Here is a 15,726-nt window from a genome sequence, read left to right on the forward strand (position 1 = left end):
GAACTTGAAAACCTTGAATTACGCCGTCTTGGTCTGACTTAAGCATGGTATATAAAATCATACATTGCAATGTCCTACCTGTCAATGAATACTTCAGCTTCAACCATAACAACACAAGAGCACACAATAGATACAAACTCAAAGTAAACCGCACCAAACTTGATTGCAGGAAATACGACTTCAGCAATAGAGTGGTCAATGTCTGGAATACTCTACCCGACTCTGTAGTTTCTTCCCAAACCCCAAAAACTTTAACCTTAGACTGTCTACTATTGACCTCACCCCTTTCCTAAGAGGTCTGTAGGGGGCGTGCATAAGCGCACCAACGTGCCTACCGTCCCTGTCCTATTGTTTCTCTTATTCTTTTATTTTTCTTATATATACCCATTTCATGTATTCACAACTATGTATACATTTATACTTATTATCTTGTAAACAATTGGCAAATCAAATAAATAAATAAATAAATAAATAAATAAATAAATTATGTAATGTGCAAAACACACACACACACACACACACACAAAAATCTCTTTGAAAATCTTTTCTGAATCTACTGCCCAATGTTAATTTCATTGAGTGGCTGTCTTCTAGTATTAGGAGAAAAGTAAAAAGGAATTCATTCAATCCTATTCTATGTTTTTGTTCATGTTTTAATAATCTTCTAATCATGATGATGTGGTTATAAATAGAATCCTGCTCTTTCAGAAACTTTGTGCAAAATTATCATCAGATGCTCAATGTTCACCCTTACTGCTCCCACATTTATAAAGATCAATTGACAAATTATTGGTAGTTAAGGCTGCCTATATTTTATTTCCATTCCAGCAATAAGCAAGTCAGCATTCCTCATCCTCGCCAAATCCATTGGACCTAAGACAACTGTGATTTTAAGTGCACATTTTCCCAAAGTCCATGTCTGATCTACTGCTGAACAAACTATTTTTATCTGTTTAATAACCCCCTTTTAATCAGGCTTTTTTGGCACACTGATATTTCACAGCTGGAAGGCTTCATGAAACAATGATAATCTCTTAACAGAATCATTTCACAGGTGAATTACCACTATTCTGGAGGAAAATAGAAGCTTCTCAGAGGAAAAGAAAGAAGCAGACCTAAAAAGAACATGTGAACTACTAAAGCAGAATTCTTCTCTGCAACTTAAATTTTTGGCCTCATCCAGAACTTTATTGCACTCTACAATACAGAGCTTCTCAGCAACTTCAATCTCCAACATATCTGGAATGCCAAGGCTACATGCCAGAGGAGATCTCAATGATTCCTAGACAACAACTACAGACCCATCCCTTTATAGTTCCTATCATGAGAAAAGAGGAGACATCTTACTGTGACAGTTCTTTCATAATTTACATTTACATCTTTGGCTGAAATCTTTAGTTCCTTGATATGCAGGAAATTATTTTATTTATTTATTTATTTATTTATTTGATTTGATTTGATTTGTCAATTGTTTACAAGATAATAAGTATAAGTGTATACATAGTTATGAATACATGAAATGGGTACATATAAGAAAAATAAAAGAAACAATAGGACAGGGACGGTAGACACATTGGTGCGCTTATGCACGCCCTCTAGAGACCTCTTAGGAAAGGGGTGAGGTCAATAGTAGACAGTCTAAGGTTAAAGTTTTTGGGGTTTGGGGAAGAAACTACAGAGTCGGGTAGAGTATTCCAGACATTGATCACTCTGTTGCTGAAGTCGTATTTCCTGCAATCAAGTTTGGTGCGGTTAACCTTGAGTTTGTATCTATTGTGTGCTCTTGTGTTGTTATGGTTGAAGCTGAAGTATTCATTGACAGGAAGGACATTGCAATGTATGATTTTATATACCATACTTAAATCAGACCGAAGACGGCGTAATTCAAGGTTTTCTAGTTCTAGAATTTCAAGTCTGGTGGCATAAGGTATTCTACAACGAGTAGAGGAGTGTAGAACTCTTCTTGTGAAATATTTCTGGACTTTCTCAATTGTGCTAATATCAGATACGTAATGTGGGTTCCAGACTGATGAGCTGTATTCGAGTATTGGTCTAGCAAATGTTTTGTATGCTCTAGTTAGTAATGTGATATTACCAGAGAAAAAGCTACGTAGGATTAGGTTAACAACTCTTAATCCCTTTTTGGCTATGTAGTTGCAGTGGGCTCTAGCACTTAGATCATTAGAGGTGAGTATTCCAAGGTCCTTTACAGAGCTTGGATCATCAACAATTACCCAAATGGACTTGGCCCATTAATGTCATGAACCTCCAAGAGATGCCTTTAATACAAGTTCAAGAAGATACCACACAACATTCCTTTTTTCAAATGTTACTTAGCAAGGGACAACTACCACTTAATGCAAAAAAACAGAAAGCACTAAGATTTATTACTCCTGCTCTGTTCACACTGTTTGACGTAAAACTTTCAAACTTTATATATGGGTAACCAGATTAAAAGGAAAAAAAGACACAAGCAAGCCTCTATCACGTCTAACCTGACCTTCATTCATACTCTGTGGAAATAACCTCAGCCCTTTGAAATGTCAAGGAAATTATTAAATTTACTCTAGTCCCCAGACTCTGAAAATGCAGAAAAAGAAATAAGGAAAATTAAATAACTTGTTCCACAGTTTCAATATATTCTGACAAGAGTTGCCTATTGCCTCTTTTAAAATATTATCAGACTCTTCTAACCTATTATTGATAATAAAAATTCTTAAATGTTATCATAAATTGATTTATATGAAAACTATTTCTTGACAGAGGAAGTGCTGAGCTGGACAAACTTATAATTCTAAATTCTAAATATAAACTGTTAAGTCTGGAGCGTGGGCGCAAGGAATGGAGACGAGGCATCGGGTAGTGACTCAACTCTTTATTAGTGACTTCAGAACAGAGCAAAATACTTGGGCAGCAGCAGCCCTTTTATAGGGCTGGCTGCTGTCACAACAGCCAATGCTTTTGAGTTTGCCGCGCTGGAAGCGGCCAATCAGCGGCGCCCGTTAACAGCCAATCAGATCGGCCAGAATTGACCAATCAGGATCCGCTGCTCGCGGGCCAATCAGAAGTGCAGGATTACGAGCCTGCCGTAGAAGTAAAACTATTTAGGGTTTTAAAACGGTGCGTTTGCTTAGTTCGTAACATCCCTCCCCCCTAGGTTCCGTCTGAGGGGTGGGGTGATGTACTCTTTCAAATAGGCAGGTCGTTTCACCTGTCTGCCCGATCTGCGTTGCTCCAACAGTCCTTGCCCAGACTGGTTCCGCTGGGCTGTTCACTGAGCTCAACGGCACGGCTGGGTCAACTGCTACGCTGGGCGACTCGGGGCTGTCATCCCTGCTCCCGTCAAGACTGGCCCCTGAATTTCTTGGATTAGTTGCTATCGCAGTGCTGCTTTGTGGCGAGGCAGTCATCTGGTCCAGTCCTCCTTCGGAAGGTGAATATCCCGGGGTTGGTTGCGTTGACTCCTGGTTTTCGAGTCCCGGGTCTTATGCTAGCTCTTTTTCGGCCCCCTCGCTTTCCCTTCCCCCCCAGGTTTGAGGTTCAGGGCTTGTGATGGGGGTAGGAGCTTGTCTGGACGAAGTTGGTCAATGTGGCGCTTCCACATTTTCCCATCAGCAGTTTGTAAATGGTAGGAAAGGGGCCCCGTAAGTTGAGTTATAGTAGCGGGGACCCACAATGGGTCACCCGAGAAGTTTTTCGCAAAAACTGGGTCGCCTACCTTGAATGTGCGATACCTGCTGCTGGACCCCAGGGGTTGTTCTGGCGTGTAGGCAGGATGTAGGCGGTCAAGATGTGAGCGAAGTTTCCGTCCCATCAGGAGTTCGGCTGGGGTTTTGTTTGTGGTGCTGTGTGGGGTAATGTGTTGGAGGAGGAGCATCCTGGTCACTTTCTCGTCGATATCTCCTCTCTCCATCTTGTGTAAGGTTTTCTTTACGAATTGGACCATTTTCTCAGCCCTCCCATTGGCCGCAGGGTGAGCTGGCGAAGTTAAGGCGTGGCGTATTCCCCGGTCTGCGAGGTACTGTTCAAATGCAAGAGCAGTGAATTGGGGTCCATTATCTGAGACCAGGACGTCTGGCAACCCATGTGTAGCGAATAGTTTATTTAGTTTTTTGACGACTGCTTCTGTGGTGGTGCTCTTCATTTTGTGGACCTCTAGCCAATTGGAATAGGCATCCACAGTTATGAGAAATGTATGCCCCTTGGTAGGTCCCACAAAATCAATGTGGATGCGGGACCAGGGACCCCGGGGTGTTTCCCATTCAGTTGGCGGGGCTTTTGGAGCTGAGCGAGTTTCCTGACACTTGCTGCAAGTGGCCACCCAAGTTTCTATTTGCTTATCTATACCTGGCCACCAAGCGTAGCTCCTCGCTAGTGCCTTCATTCGCACGATGCCAGGATGTCCATCGTGCAATAGTTTCAGGACTTTGTGCTGTAGCCGCTCTGGAATGATGACTCTGTCCCCCCACAATATGCATCCTTTTTGTGAGAAGAGTTCTGTCTGGCGGTTTTTGAAAGGTTTGAAGGTGTCGTTGGGTTCGTTGTCAGGCCAACCTCTTTCTACCCAGCTGAGGACTCGTGCCAAACAAGGATCTTTCCTTGTCTCCGAGGCGATATCTCGTGCAGTCAGTGGTGGAGAAGGAAGGGTTTCGATTTGTAGCGTAGTTAGGGTTGGAGCTGGATCGTTTATGACTTCGGGTAGAGGTGAGCAGCTTAAAGCGTCAGCGTGGGGAATGGCTTTTCCCGGGCGGTGTAGCAATTGGTAATCGTATGCGGCTAGGAACTCCGACCAACGCGTCATTCTAGGCGATAAGATGTGGGGCGTTGGTTTGTCTCCCGCTAAGATGCCAAGTAACGGTTTGTGATCGGTGATTATGGAAAAGGGTCTTCCATATACATACTCGTGGAATCGTTTGATCACAGCTACAATAGCGAGGGCCTCTTTATCAAGTTGGCTATAGTTCCTCTCAGTCTTTGATAAAGTCTTTGAAAAAAACGTAATTGGTGCCTCAGTACCGTTTGGTAGGATGTGGCTCAGGATTGCTCCTACCCCAAACGGTGAGGCATCGCAGGTGACGGTTAAAGGTAAAGTCTCATTGTATTGTATCAATACAGCATCTGAAGTTAAAAGGTCCTTGACTTGCTGAAAGGCACGCTCTTCCCATTGTCCCCAGACCCAGGAAGCCTTCTTGTCGAGGAGCCTATGCAGGGGTTCAGCAACAGTCGCCTTCTGGGGCAAGAAGATGTTATAAAAGTTAATGAGTCCTAGGAAGGCTTGGAGGTCTGTTTTATTCCTAGGTCTTGGGACGTTTTTTATTGCGGTCAGTTTTTTTTCAGTAGGGTGAATTCCCTGTTTGTCAAGAAGGTAGCCCAGGAATTCAACCTTCTCCGTACAGAGTTGGCACTTGTCCTTCTTGACCTTCAGGCCAGTGTCTTTAAATTTTTGTAGAACCATTCTGAGTCATTTTTCTAACAGGCCTCTAGTAGGGGCAGCTATTAAAACATCATCAAAGTATGGCACGACCCCTTTTATGCCTTGCAGTAATCTCTCCATCAAACTCTGGAAAATGCCAGGTGCTACACTTACTCCGAACTGAAGTCTGTTACATTTGAAGGCCCCTCTATGCGTAACTATAGTCTGGGCATCGGCAGTCTGGGCGTCTACGGGCAACTGCTGGTATGCCTGAGCTAGGTCCAATTTTGCAAATATTTTTCCACCTCCCAGGGAATGAAGAAGGTGTTGGACCACAGGTACAGGGTAAGCGCTTTGCTGGAGCGCGTGATTGAGGGTGGCCCAGTAATCCCCACAAATTCTCAACGATCCGTCTGGTTTTATGGGGGTCACAATTGGGGTCTCCCATCGAGCGTGGTCAATCGGTTCCAAGACGCCCTTGGCTATTAATTTGTCCAATTGTTCATCAATCTTTGGCTTGAGTGCAAAGGGCACTCGACGAGGCTTGAGGCGAATGGGCGCAACTTCGGGGCTGAGGTTAAATGATATGGGGGATCCCTTGTACTTGCCTAGCTCCTCGCTGAACACGTCCTGGAATTCCTGGACGAGGGCTGCTTCCCAGTCATCGCTCCCGGTCTGGTTGATGCCAGCTAGCTCAATTCCTAGCAGCGCAAACCACTGCAAACCCAGAAGGCTGGGTCGATCTCGATCGACGATGGTCAGAGGTAAGGTTGCGGTGTGGTCTTTGAATGTTACTTGGACGTCGCTGGATCCGGCAACCGGAATTCGGTTTCCCTGGTAGTCTTTCAATATGATATTTTGAGTGCTGAGGTCCTGGCAGCGGATGTCAGGGATCAGCTGCCTGAAGGTTTTCCAGGAGACCATGGATAGGGACGATCCAGAGTCGACTTCCATAACGCATGGACGATTCTCGATAGTGACCCTCACTCGGATTTTCCTTGCATCAAGGGACGATGCGTGGCCGATGATGATAGTCTGATGTGCCTCTTCACGTCTGGACGAAGTGACAGGTGCTCGGTTTCTGTAGTGTAGGTTCCATTGAGTGCCTTGGCGGTCCTGATTTGCTGGTGGGGTGCCTGCGGTCTGTCAGAAATTGTTTTTTCTCCTGGTTGGGCTGGGTCCTCACTTGCTTCTGCAGACCTTCGCGATGTGGCCCCTCTTTCCACAGGAACGGCAGAGTGCGTCTAGAAATTTGCAGTCAGATCGCGGGTGGCTACCCCCGCACCCGGAGCATTGGTACGGGGATTTTCGATTCCGCTGGTCCCGCTGGTCGCGTTCTGACCTGAGTCTGTTGACCTCTTCTTCCTTGCTTTCTGATGAGGATTCGAGGTCCTCATGGTGAGTGGTTGTTGCGTGCCTCTCGGAAAATGGTGTAGCGTCGCTGGCGAGTTGGCGGTGCGGTGCGTTTGCTCGGCGCATTCGAGCGGCTGACTTCCTGGTTGCTTCTGCTGCAGTAGCGTCGGCGATGACATCTGCAAGGACGATGTCTCCCTTCACCATTATCTTGCTCTGGGTTGTGGGGTCTTTGAGACCCAAGGCAATCCGATCTCTCATGGCTTCTTCGAGGTTGGTGAAGCCACAGAGTCCACCTAGGTTCCTAAGGTCAGCGATGAAGTCTCCAACACTCTCGCCTTCCTGTTGGTCCCTCTGGTAAAACTCGTGTCTTCGGATGAGCGTTGGTACCGCTGGGGCATAATGGGCCCGGAGGATTGGGGTGAGGTTGTCCCAGTCCATTGTCTTGACTTCTGCTGGTTTTGCAAGCGCCTTTGCCATTTTGAAAACGGCAGGCCCGCAATGGGTCAGGAATACAGCTCGTTTCTTGCCAGGCGAAGCATCCTTCAGATTGTTGGTTTCCAGGACCATCTGAAACCTGTCCATATACGAGTCCCAGTCTTCGTTTGCTGGGTCAAATGGAGTGGGTGGTATGGCACTGCTGGTCATTCTGCCGCTTCTTTCGGTGCGCTCTCAGCCACGTGCTCTGTAGTGTTCGTTGAGTGTTCAGTCAGCTCTTAATGTCTCCGCATCCCACCTTCGTCGCTAGTGTTAAGTCTGGAGCATGGGCGCAAGGAACGGAGACGAGGCATCGGGTAGTGACTCAACTCTTTATTAGTGACTTCAGAACAGAGCAAAATACTTGGGCAGCAGCAGCCCTTTTATAGTGCTGGCTGCTGTCACAACAGCCAATGCTTTTGAGTTTGCCGCGCTGGAAGCGGCCAATCAGCGGTGCCCGTTAACAGCCAATCAGATCGGCCAGAATTGACCAATCAGGATCCACTGCTCGCGGGCCAATCAGAAGTGCAGGATTACGAGCCTGCCGTAGAAGTAAAACTATTTAGGGTTTTAAAACGGTGCGTTTGCTTAGTTCGTAACATAAACAAACAAAGATTATTGTGTGCTATAATTGAATAGCTTGTCAGCTTCATTTGTGATGCTACTTTATAACTCTATAAAATAAAATAAAGTTGTAAAGATAATGGGATCACTGGAGTTCTGTTCAGCTCGCATCTACACCTGCTATTGTCAGTGCCTTTTTAGCACTCATTCTTTGTACTGGCACAGATTATCAACAGCATCCACTTCAGGTGATAATTAATTCTGTGAAATAGTTAAAACTGGAATATATTTTTAGATCTCAATGAGTCTTCTTTTCATTTTATACCCTTTAAGTATTTTTTAAAAGATACCAAATAGAATAGTCATTTACCTGGCAAAAGAAATCAGTTCTACATATAATTGTGAAAATAATCCAGCTAGCTATTTGGGAAAACATTAAATTCATTCCCTCAGCTGTATATCCTATTGGGTGAACTGAGCCCCTTTGCTGTCCAATGTTCTTAGAACTTCACTCATTCCAACATGCTCATCTCTGGGTGCAATAGTCTTAAGGTTAAAAACCAATGTGAGGAGATGCCATGTTGTTCAGGAGAATGGAAAAAGGAGAAAGACTTCGCTTTAAAAATTATATGAACTGGCACATTTCAGGTTCAATATAAATCTGTAACTGAAGACTCAGTCTGAATGTTCTTGAATGGGTTTTTTATGAGGAGTACCTAAGTCAAGCTTCTTGAAAATCATGGAAACTAAACCTCACAAATGGCATCTATGCAACTGAAAATGTCAAAGTAACCAGCTTGTTATCCCAGCTTGTTTAAAAAATATATAATTGATATACTTCTGTATACAGTTGTATTTGCATCACTTTGAAAAAATAGAATTCTATGTCACAAAAATTTACACTTACTTATAGATCTGCATTTTTTTTCAGAATAGTTGGGGGCTACTTTAATTTCTGTCATGATAATGCAAAATATATCACACAGTTACGGCTTACTGTTCACTTATATGAAGAATTTTGCTGCATGGGGCATACTGAATTGAAAGGAAAATTAATGAGAACAGGATTTGTTCTAATTCAGGGAAATTAATTGAAAAATTACTAATTTGAGATTGGAGCTCTAATTAATTTCATCTGATTTCATTGAGAAATTAGTAAGCTTGTGTTCTGGGGGAAAAAAACAGTAATTATTTTAGATTTTGGATCTACACCTATAAATTTGTATTGTGCCATTCTTTACCTTCTGAAAAATGTTTATCTCATTATGCTTGGCAGGACAGACCTTGGCAATAAGCCTCCCTTTTGCCATGTTCTCTTTTTCTAAGTTAACATAATGGAGAATACTTCACACAAAATTTGCAATTAGTATAGCAGTCCTAGGACAAGGCAATCCTGTATATAAATTATTGCAATAAATAAACAAACACAATTTTGTTGGTTTTTCTAGTGATTTTTGAAGGTTTTATTAAGTCCACATATTTATGCAAATGAAATTAATATTTGTAGTTCCAAAACTAATATAACAACATTATCTTTCAGTTTTTGACATGTCTCATTACTCCAAAATCCACACAAGATTGTTTATTCACTAAATATTTCAGCATGTATAAGTTCCTTTCCCATGCTAGATCGGTCTTCTAAACAGGTGCATGAATAGATATAACTAAATCATACCCTCCCTCCCTAAATTCATGTGTAAGGCTGATTTTCCTAGGACGTTGCTTGCTTGCTTGTTTGCTTATTTATTTCAGTTTATATGGCAGCCCACTTAAACCATGACTGGGTGACTAATAACAATTAAAAATTCCATAAACAATAACTTAACAATAAACACAAAACTGGCAGCTGAGATAAAATAAGTAAAATTATCAGATCAGCATCAACATAACCATTTCATAATCATAAACTACTTAGCTTATGTTAAACAGCTACTATACAAACATCTGGAAGACCCTTATAAGGGCAACAAAGATGTTGATTGATCCATTTGAATTTCCTTTTGCCCTATAAATTCTCTCATTTAGTTAGTCTTGCATTATCTTCAATAGAATTGCAAAATTCAAAGAAGTCCAGAGTAATTGTTTTCATAAGTGAATGTTTTAGTAAAATTTCATTTTATTTTTAAAAACAACAGACTATTTTTGAAAGTAAGATTTGGCTCTTTTCACTGTAATAAATCTAACCAAATGGAAACTGGGCTTGATGTAATCTTTCTCTCTAACTTGGAAGTAATGTTACACATGTGATTGCATGCATGATTTGCATGATTGTCAAGTACATTTTGTAGAGGCTTGGGAAAATGAGCCATTCATTAAGACATGCAATTTTATGCAGGACATGAATAAAATCTATCATATTTCTTTTCAAACAAAACAGTGAATAAATAAAATAGATAATGGTCCATCATGACAAAGACAAAAGTCTCTGATTAAAAAGATTTACCGCCCAACAATTTTATAATTGTGTAGTAATAACAGAAGAAGTTCCCTGTGACATCTTTCCTTCATATCCAAGTTATCAAGAAACTTGAAGAAATTCTCCCCCACTTCCAGGATGAAGATAATTCATTTCAGAGGAAACAAACATCATACACCGATTATGAGAACCTATAACCTGGCCTTCTTTCCAAATTAGACCTGTTCTAATCACATAATCATGAGGCCCCATGCTGGTACTTGGCTCATCCCAAACAATATACACTGCTTTCTAAATTTTCATCATGATAATTAAAAGTAGGACCACAGAAGGAACTGCTGTACTTCTACAATGTCTGACTGAGAATGGAATATTTACCTTTGTTGATACTTCAGCAATTAAGTTTTTCTTGTTTGGATCCAAAAATTCCACAGGCTGACCCTCAAATTCAATCTTTCCAAGAATAGTTCCCTGTTCAATTAAAAAAAAAAATTGTTATCAGATATCTAGGACAAAGGACATTTTCATACTGCTTTCTATTTCCCAAACTTCCAAAGCAATTCTGTGATGACTCTCCATTGCAAAGAAAACATCATCTTTGTTCCAGCCTCACATAAATCACAGCAAAGCCAGAAAAAAAAATTCTCAAAATCATTCAACATAAAGTAATTGCAATAGTCCAAAGTTGGTTCCAAGTCAGCACTAAGTGCTTATGTAGAGCACCCAAAATCTATTAAAAGTTAAAATAGTTGCCTTACTTTATATTTCTATATATAAGTTAAAGACAACTGAAATAAGGAGCAGAAATAATCTGTCACAGACATAACACCATTCTTATTGAATTGTCTCAAAATCCCAAATTCTTCAGATTTTGGGGGGGAAAGTTGGGGGAGAGACCTAGGCGGCTTAATGCCACCATGATCTGAGTTGATATAATTCCCATGGCCCGCTCTTTAAAGAGAAGAAAAAATATATGTAATATATTGTATGTATATGTATATTGCACTGTATGTAAAGCACCATTACATTGCTGCAGAAATGTATGAAACCAAAGACAAAAATGCATATGGGTCAATATAAAAGGAAAAAAGAATGACGTGCTCATAGGTGTATACTATAGGCCACTCGAGACTGCCATTTGTCAGAAATGGTGTAGGGTCTCCAGTTTGGGTGGAGGGTTGGACTAGATGACCTACAACAGGGGTATCAAACTCAAGGGCCAGGGGCTGGATCTGGGCCACAGGGTGCTTAGATCTGGCCCATGGGATGGCCCTGGAAACAGCGAAGGACCGGCCCGTGGTGCCTCTGCCAGTGAAACCGAAGCTGTGTGTAGTCCTCCCGAGTTCCGTTTTCTCTGGCAGGGGTTTGTAGGAGGCAGTCACAGCCTAAAACAGAGCTCGGGAGCCAGTTTTTGCTGGCAGAGCGCTCGGGCCACCACAGGCGCCCCGACATGAGTGATGTCAAGCTGTCCATGCCTACGCCAGCCATGCCCACCCCATCCCCCCAAGGTCAAACACAATGCTGATGCGTCCCTCAATGAAATCAAGTTTGACACCCCTGACCTACAAGATCCCTTCCAACACTGTTAATCTATATTTGCCTTGAATTCTGTCCAAAAGCCCAATTATTTCTAGTTTTTTAAAAAACTAAAGGTATCAAGAAACAGAAAAAACTATTCTGTTTTTCCAGGTATAACTGATGTAGGTGAAAGAGTTCAACTTGGCTTAAACCGAGCAAGAACCATTTTGAAATTCAATATTAAAAGTCTTGGGTATGGTTTACTTCATATTTGAAGGAAATTTATGATTTTTATTTTTATGTGCTAAATTATTTCAGTTTAATCTTTTGAAGCATTTTTTTAATCTGGGGATTTCATGTTTTTTCAGTTTTCAAGGAAAAAGCAAGTTGACAATTTATCTCAGGAAAAGTGTCAATAGAAAGGAAATATTTTATCTTGTCAACCTTTTTATTTTGCTTTTTACTTTAATATCCACTTAGAGAAGATTAGTCAATTAAGTCAAAAGTTTGGGAACTATTTTGTAGTTTTCATTTATCCAAAATTAATTTGGAAAGTTTTGTTGTAAGAAGCCATCTACAAGGACTTTTCAATAACTTCGTTTTATCTACCTTGTCTCGAATTATTTTAGAAAGCATCCTGGTGTCAATCCCATAAAGAGCTGGTATCTGCAAAAAAAAATAAAACAAAAAAAAAAATGCTAGCATACTAAAAATTAAAAATAGAAATTTCTGGTAATTCCACCTAATTATTTAAATTAATTCATTTATTACAAATATAATAGATAACATAACATCAACATGATCAGTAACACAAGAGAAGGCATGTAGGTTTTTGACTTGCCAATATTTCTGTTAAAAGAATGCTGGGAAATGGATTTCTTAGGGAAGGTAGGGTTTAAAGGGAAGTGTACTTTATAAAGTTAATTTGAACTGATAACACATAATTTCCATAATTTATCTCAAAGATTCTGAACTCTGCATACAACCAGGAAAGAAGTTGTAATATCAAGCTATGTTCTTTCCCATTGCTATAAGGAGAGAGGATAAAAACTCTGGGTTGTTTTTTTTTTTAAACCTTGCAAATGTCTGCTGAAGTACACAGTTTCCAGGTTGTTTTGTAATCTAGTAAAATAAGAATAGAGAAGAGATGTCTTCTTTGATTTCTACAATACAATAAAACACAAATCACTATTAACATTATAAAAATATTTTCCATAGAAAATATATGCTGCCTCACCTTTTCTTCTTTCAGCCATTCACCCAAAGTCTTGACTGCCCGCCAGTGACTGTATTCATTGCTGTAGTCCAGCGCCAGCAGGCCTGAAACCTAGGAAGAAAATGTGACTCTTAAAGTATTTTTAAAGTGTTTTAAAATAATGCTTAGCAGTGAAGGATTAATTCCAAGTCTGTTTTACTAAGGGCATGTTCTAGAACAGGGGTCCCCAACCCCCAGTACAGGGCCGTGGCATGTTGGGACCCAGGCCACACAAGCAGCAGGCAAGCACGTGAGCACGCAAAGCTGCATTTGAACAAGCAATGTTAAGTTAATAACATGTTGTTAAGTGAATCTGGCATCTCCATTGATTTTGCTTGTCAGAAGGTTGCAAAAGTTTATCAAATGACCCAAGATATTGCATCTGTTATAAATATATTCCAGTTGGCAAGTGTCAGAATTTGATCATGGGGAAGCTGCAATGATTGTGAATGAGTGTGAAAAACAGTCATAAGTCATTTTTTCATGCTGTTGTAATTTTGAACAGCCACTAAATGAATGATTGCAAGTTAAAGACTATTTGTAATGGCACTACCAGGAATTTTTGTTTAAATAAAACAAGGAGGTTTTGAATGAGGTGTTAGGGTTTGTTTGTTTGTTTTTTGCTTACCTTGATGCCATCAGACTCCAAATATCTCCTGAGGCCAATTTCATCTGAAGCAGCTGTGTCAGGGACACCACCATTTCCTATGATGGGATTGACCAGTGTGAGGATCTGCCCATGGTAGCTGGGGTCAGTCAGACTTTCAGTGTAGCTGCATTTAGCACAATAGGAAATTATTTTTTTAGATTAAAATCCACACAAAATTAATACCCCCTGTCAGATCAGCAGGCTGGAAGATAGAATATAAGAAACCAGATTAACTGCTTTATTGAACTGTTGATTTTGCTGGGAATATTAACACTTTCTAAATTGGAGTGGGGAAGTCAAATATTGCCATTTTGGCTATTAATTATGATAGATTGGCTGATGAAAGAAATTGTAGTCAGCTAATTGTCTTTACATACAATATGTACCTAAAGATTTGAAAGGGAAAATTCCCATTCAGTCTGATACAACATTTTGTGCAAGTGATAGCTACTAGGAAATGTTCCCCTCCAACTCATGAACTTCATTTTTATATGGATATATATCACAATACTTAAAAATGAAGTATTCTTGGTGTCTTTGCAAATGCACCAGCATTCTTCAGGATGATTTACACAGGCAAAATAAAATTTATTTCATTGTTATTTAAATTATATATAATTGAACTGCCATATTAATTCTCAAATATCAGCAAATTGCAAGAGGCATTTTTATGGAATGTAGACTTCCCTTGAAAAGATGGATTGTTGCACACAAGAAAACACTTTAACTAATCCAGAATGGTTGTGGGCTGATATCAACAATTAAATGTATTAATCACTTGAGAGAAATGATGTGTCAGATTAAACAATTGGTTTGAAATATGACAGACTATGATTTTATAATTTTTGATATGCAGATTTTGCCAATAACTAAAACAAATTAGGTCCTTAGTTTTAATGAATGATTTTTGTAACCCTGGAGGATTATAATAAAGTAATACTGTTGAAGTTAGTTGGGCAGCTTTGAAGTACATAAATTATTACTGCGGACCTAGTGTCCTATTAAGTGTGAATGCTATTTTATTAATTATAGCCACTGGGCCAAGAGTTATTGAAATAAAGGTATGGCTACACGATTGTATTTCTACTTTTAATTTGTTACTATATTTCAGAGAAGTATTTCAGTAAAGCAAATCATTACAGAATGTAATATACCTATCAATGATTTTTAAAATTTGTTGAATTTTGTATCTCCCTGCATTAATATTATGAAATCCAGTATGAAAAAGGCATTAAGTCTCTATATATGCAGGGAAGATCAGCCTTTTTGCAAGCATGGGCCCAAAAGATTGGCGAAATATTTTCTGAATATTGATGATCTGAAGAGCAGGGAAACACAATGCCTTACAGCACAGGTGTCAAAATCACCACGTCACATTGCCGTCATGTGACATATTGAACAGTTTTTCCTTTCATGGAACTGAGGTTAGTGTGGACTGCATGTGACGCATCCAGCCCACAGGCCGCCAGTTTGACATCTTGTTCCTAAGCTTGTGGCTTGTAACCATATTGGCAAAATACTAGTGGGAGGGTTATCAGGCACAACTTACATATTCCTTAATAACTGCAGCCAGTTCTGCAATTATTTAGAGTTATTTGAAATATATTGCTTTTGGCTCACGCCCAGCAAGGAACTCTCACAAGGAGTTTCTCTGATTTGACCAACAGATCAGGCATATTTATTTGAATAAATATAGTTTTACAATTTGTAGCTGGATCACATACCTCTTTATACTCCAGTTTCTATGTTCTTTCTAATGGAGATTGCTCTAGCCTTGGTATTAACCCCCTGTCATGTTCAGCCACATTAGGCTTATCCTATGTGACCGCAATACAGGTAATCCTCAACTTATGATCACAATTGGGACCAAAATTTCCATTGCTAAGCAAGGCAATTGTAAAGTGAGTCATGTTCAATTTTATAGTCTTTTTTGTCATTGTCACTGCAGCTTGTTAATCACTGCAGCTTGTTAAGTGACTCGTGTGGTCATTAAGCAAATTTGGCTTTCCCCATTGACTGTTCTTGTTGGAAGCTGGCTGGAAAGATCACAAATGGCTGCAGGATGCTGCAACCATCGTAAA

The 15,726-nt window shown here is 40.3% G+C and overlaps 1 protein-coding gene across 1 annotated transcript in view; it reads right to left on the reverse strand.

Moving 5' to 3' along the window:
- Positions 1-15,726, reverse strand: part of CPS1 (carbamoyl-phosphate synthase 1) — a 177,406-nt gene that overhangs the window by 131,094 nt on the left and 30,586 nt on the right. Inside the window, exons 3-6 of the mRNA XM_087953795.1 lie at positions 13,625-13,769; positions 12,979-13,068; positions 12,351-12,407; positions 10,602-10,694 (exon numbers count right to left, since the gene is read on the reverse strand). Of these exons, the coding sequence (XP_087809921.1) occupies positions 10,602-10,694; positions 12,351-12,407; positions 12,979-13,068; positions 13,625-13,769 (385 nt within the window). The remainder of the gene's footprint in view (positions 1-10,601; positions 10,695-12,350; positions 12,408-12,978; positions 13,069-13,624; positions 13,770-15,726) is intronic.

Source organism: Notechis scutatus, chromosome 1 (genome assembly GCF_049901735.1).
Source record: "Notechis scutatus isolate UNSWTSFEM ecotype Mainland chromosome 1, rNotScu1.2, whole genome shotgun sequence".
In the NCBI taxonomy this organism is placed as follows: Eukaryota; Metazoa; Chordata; class Lepidosauria; order Squamata; family Elapidae; genus Notechis; species Notechis scutatus.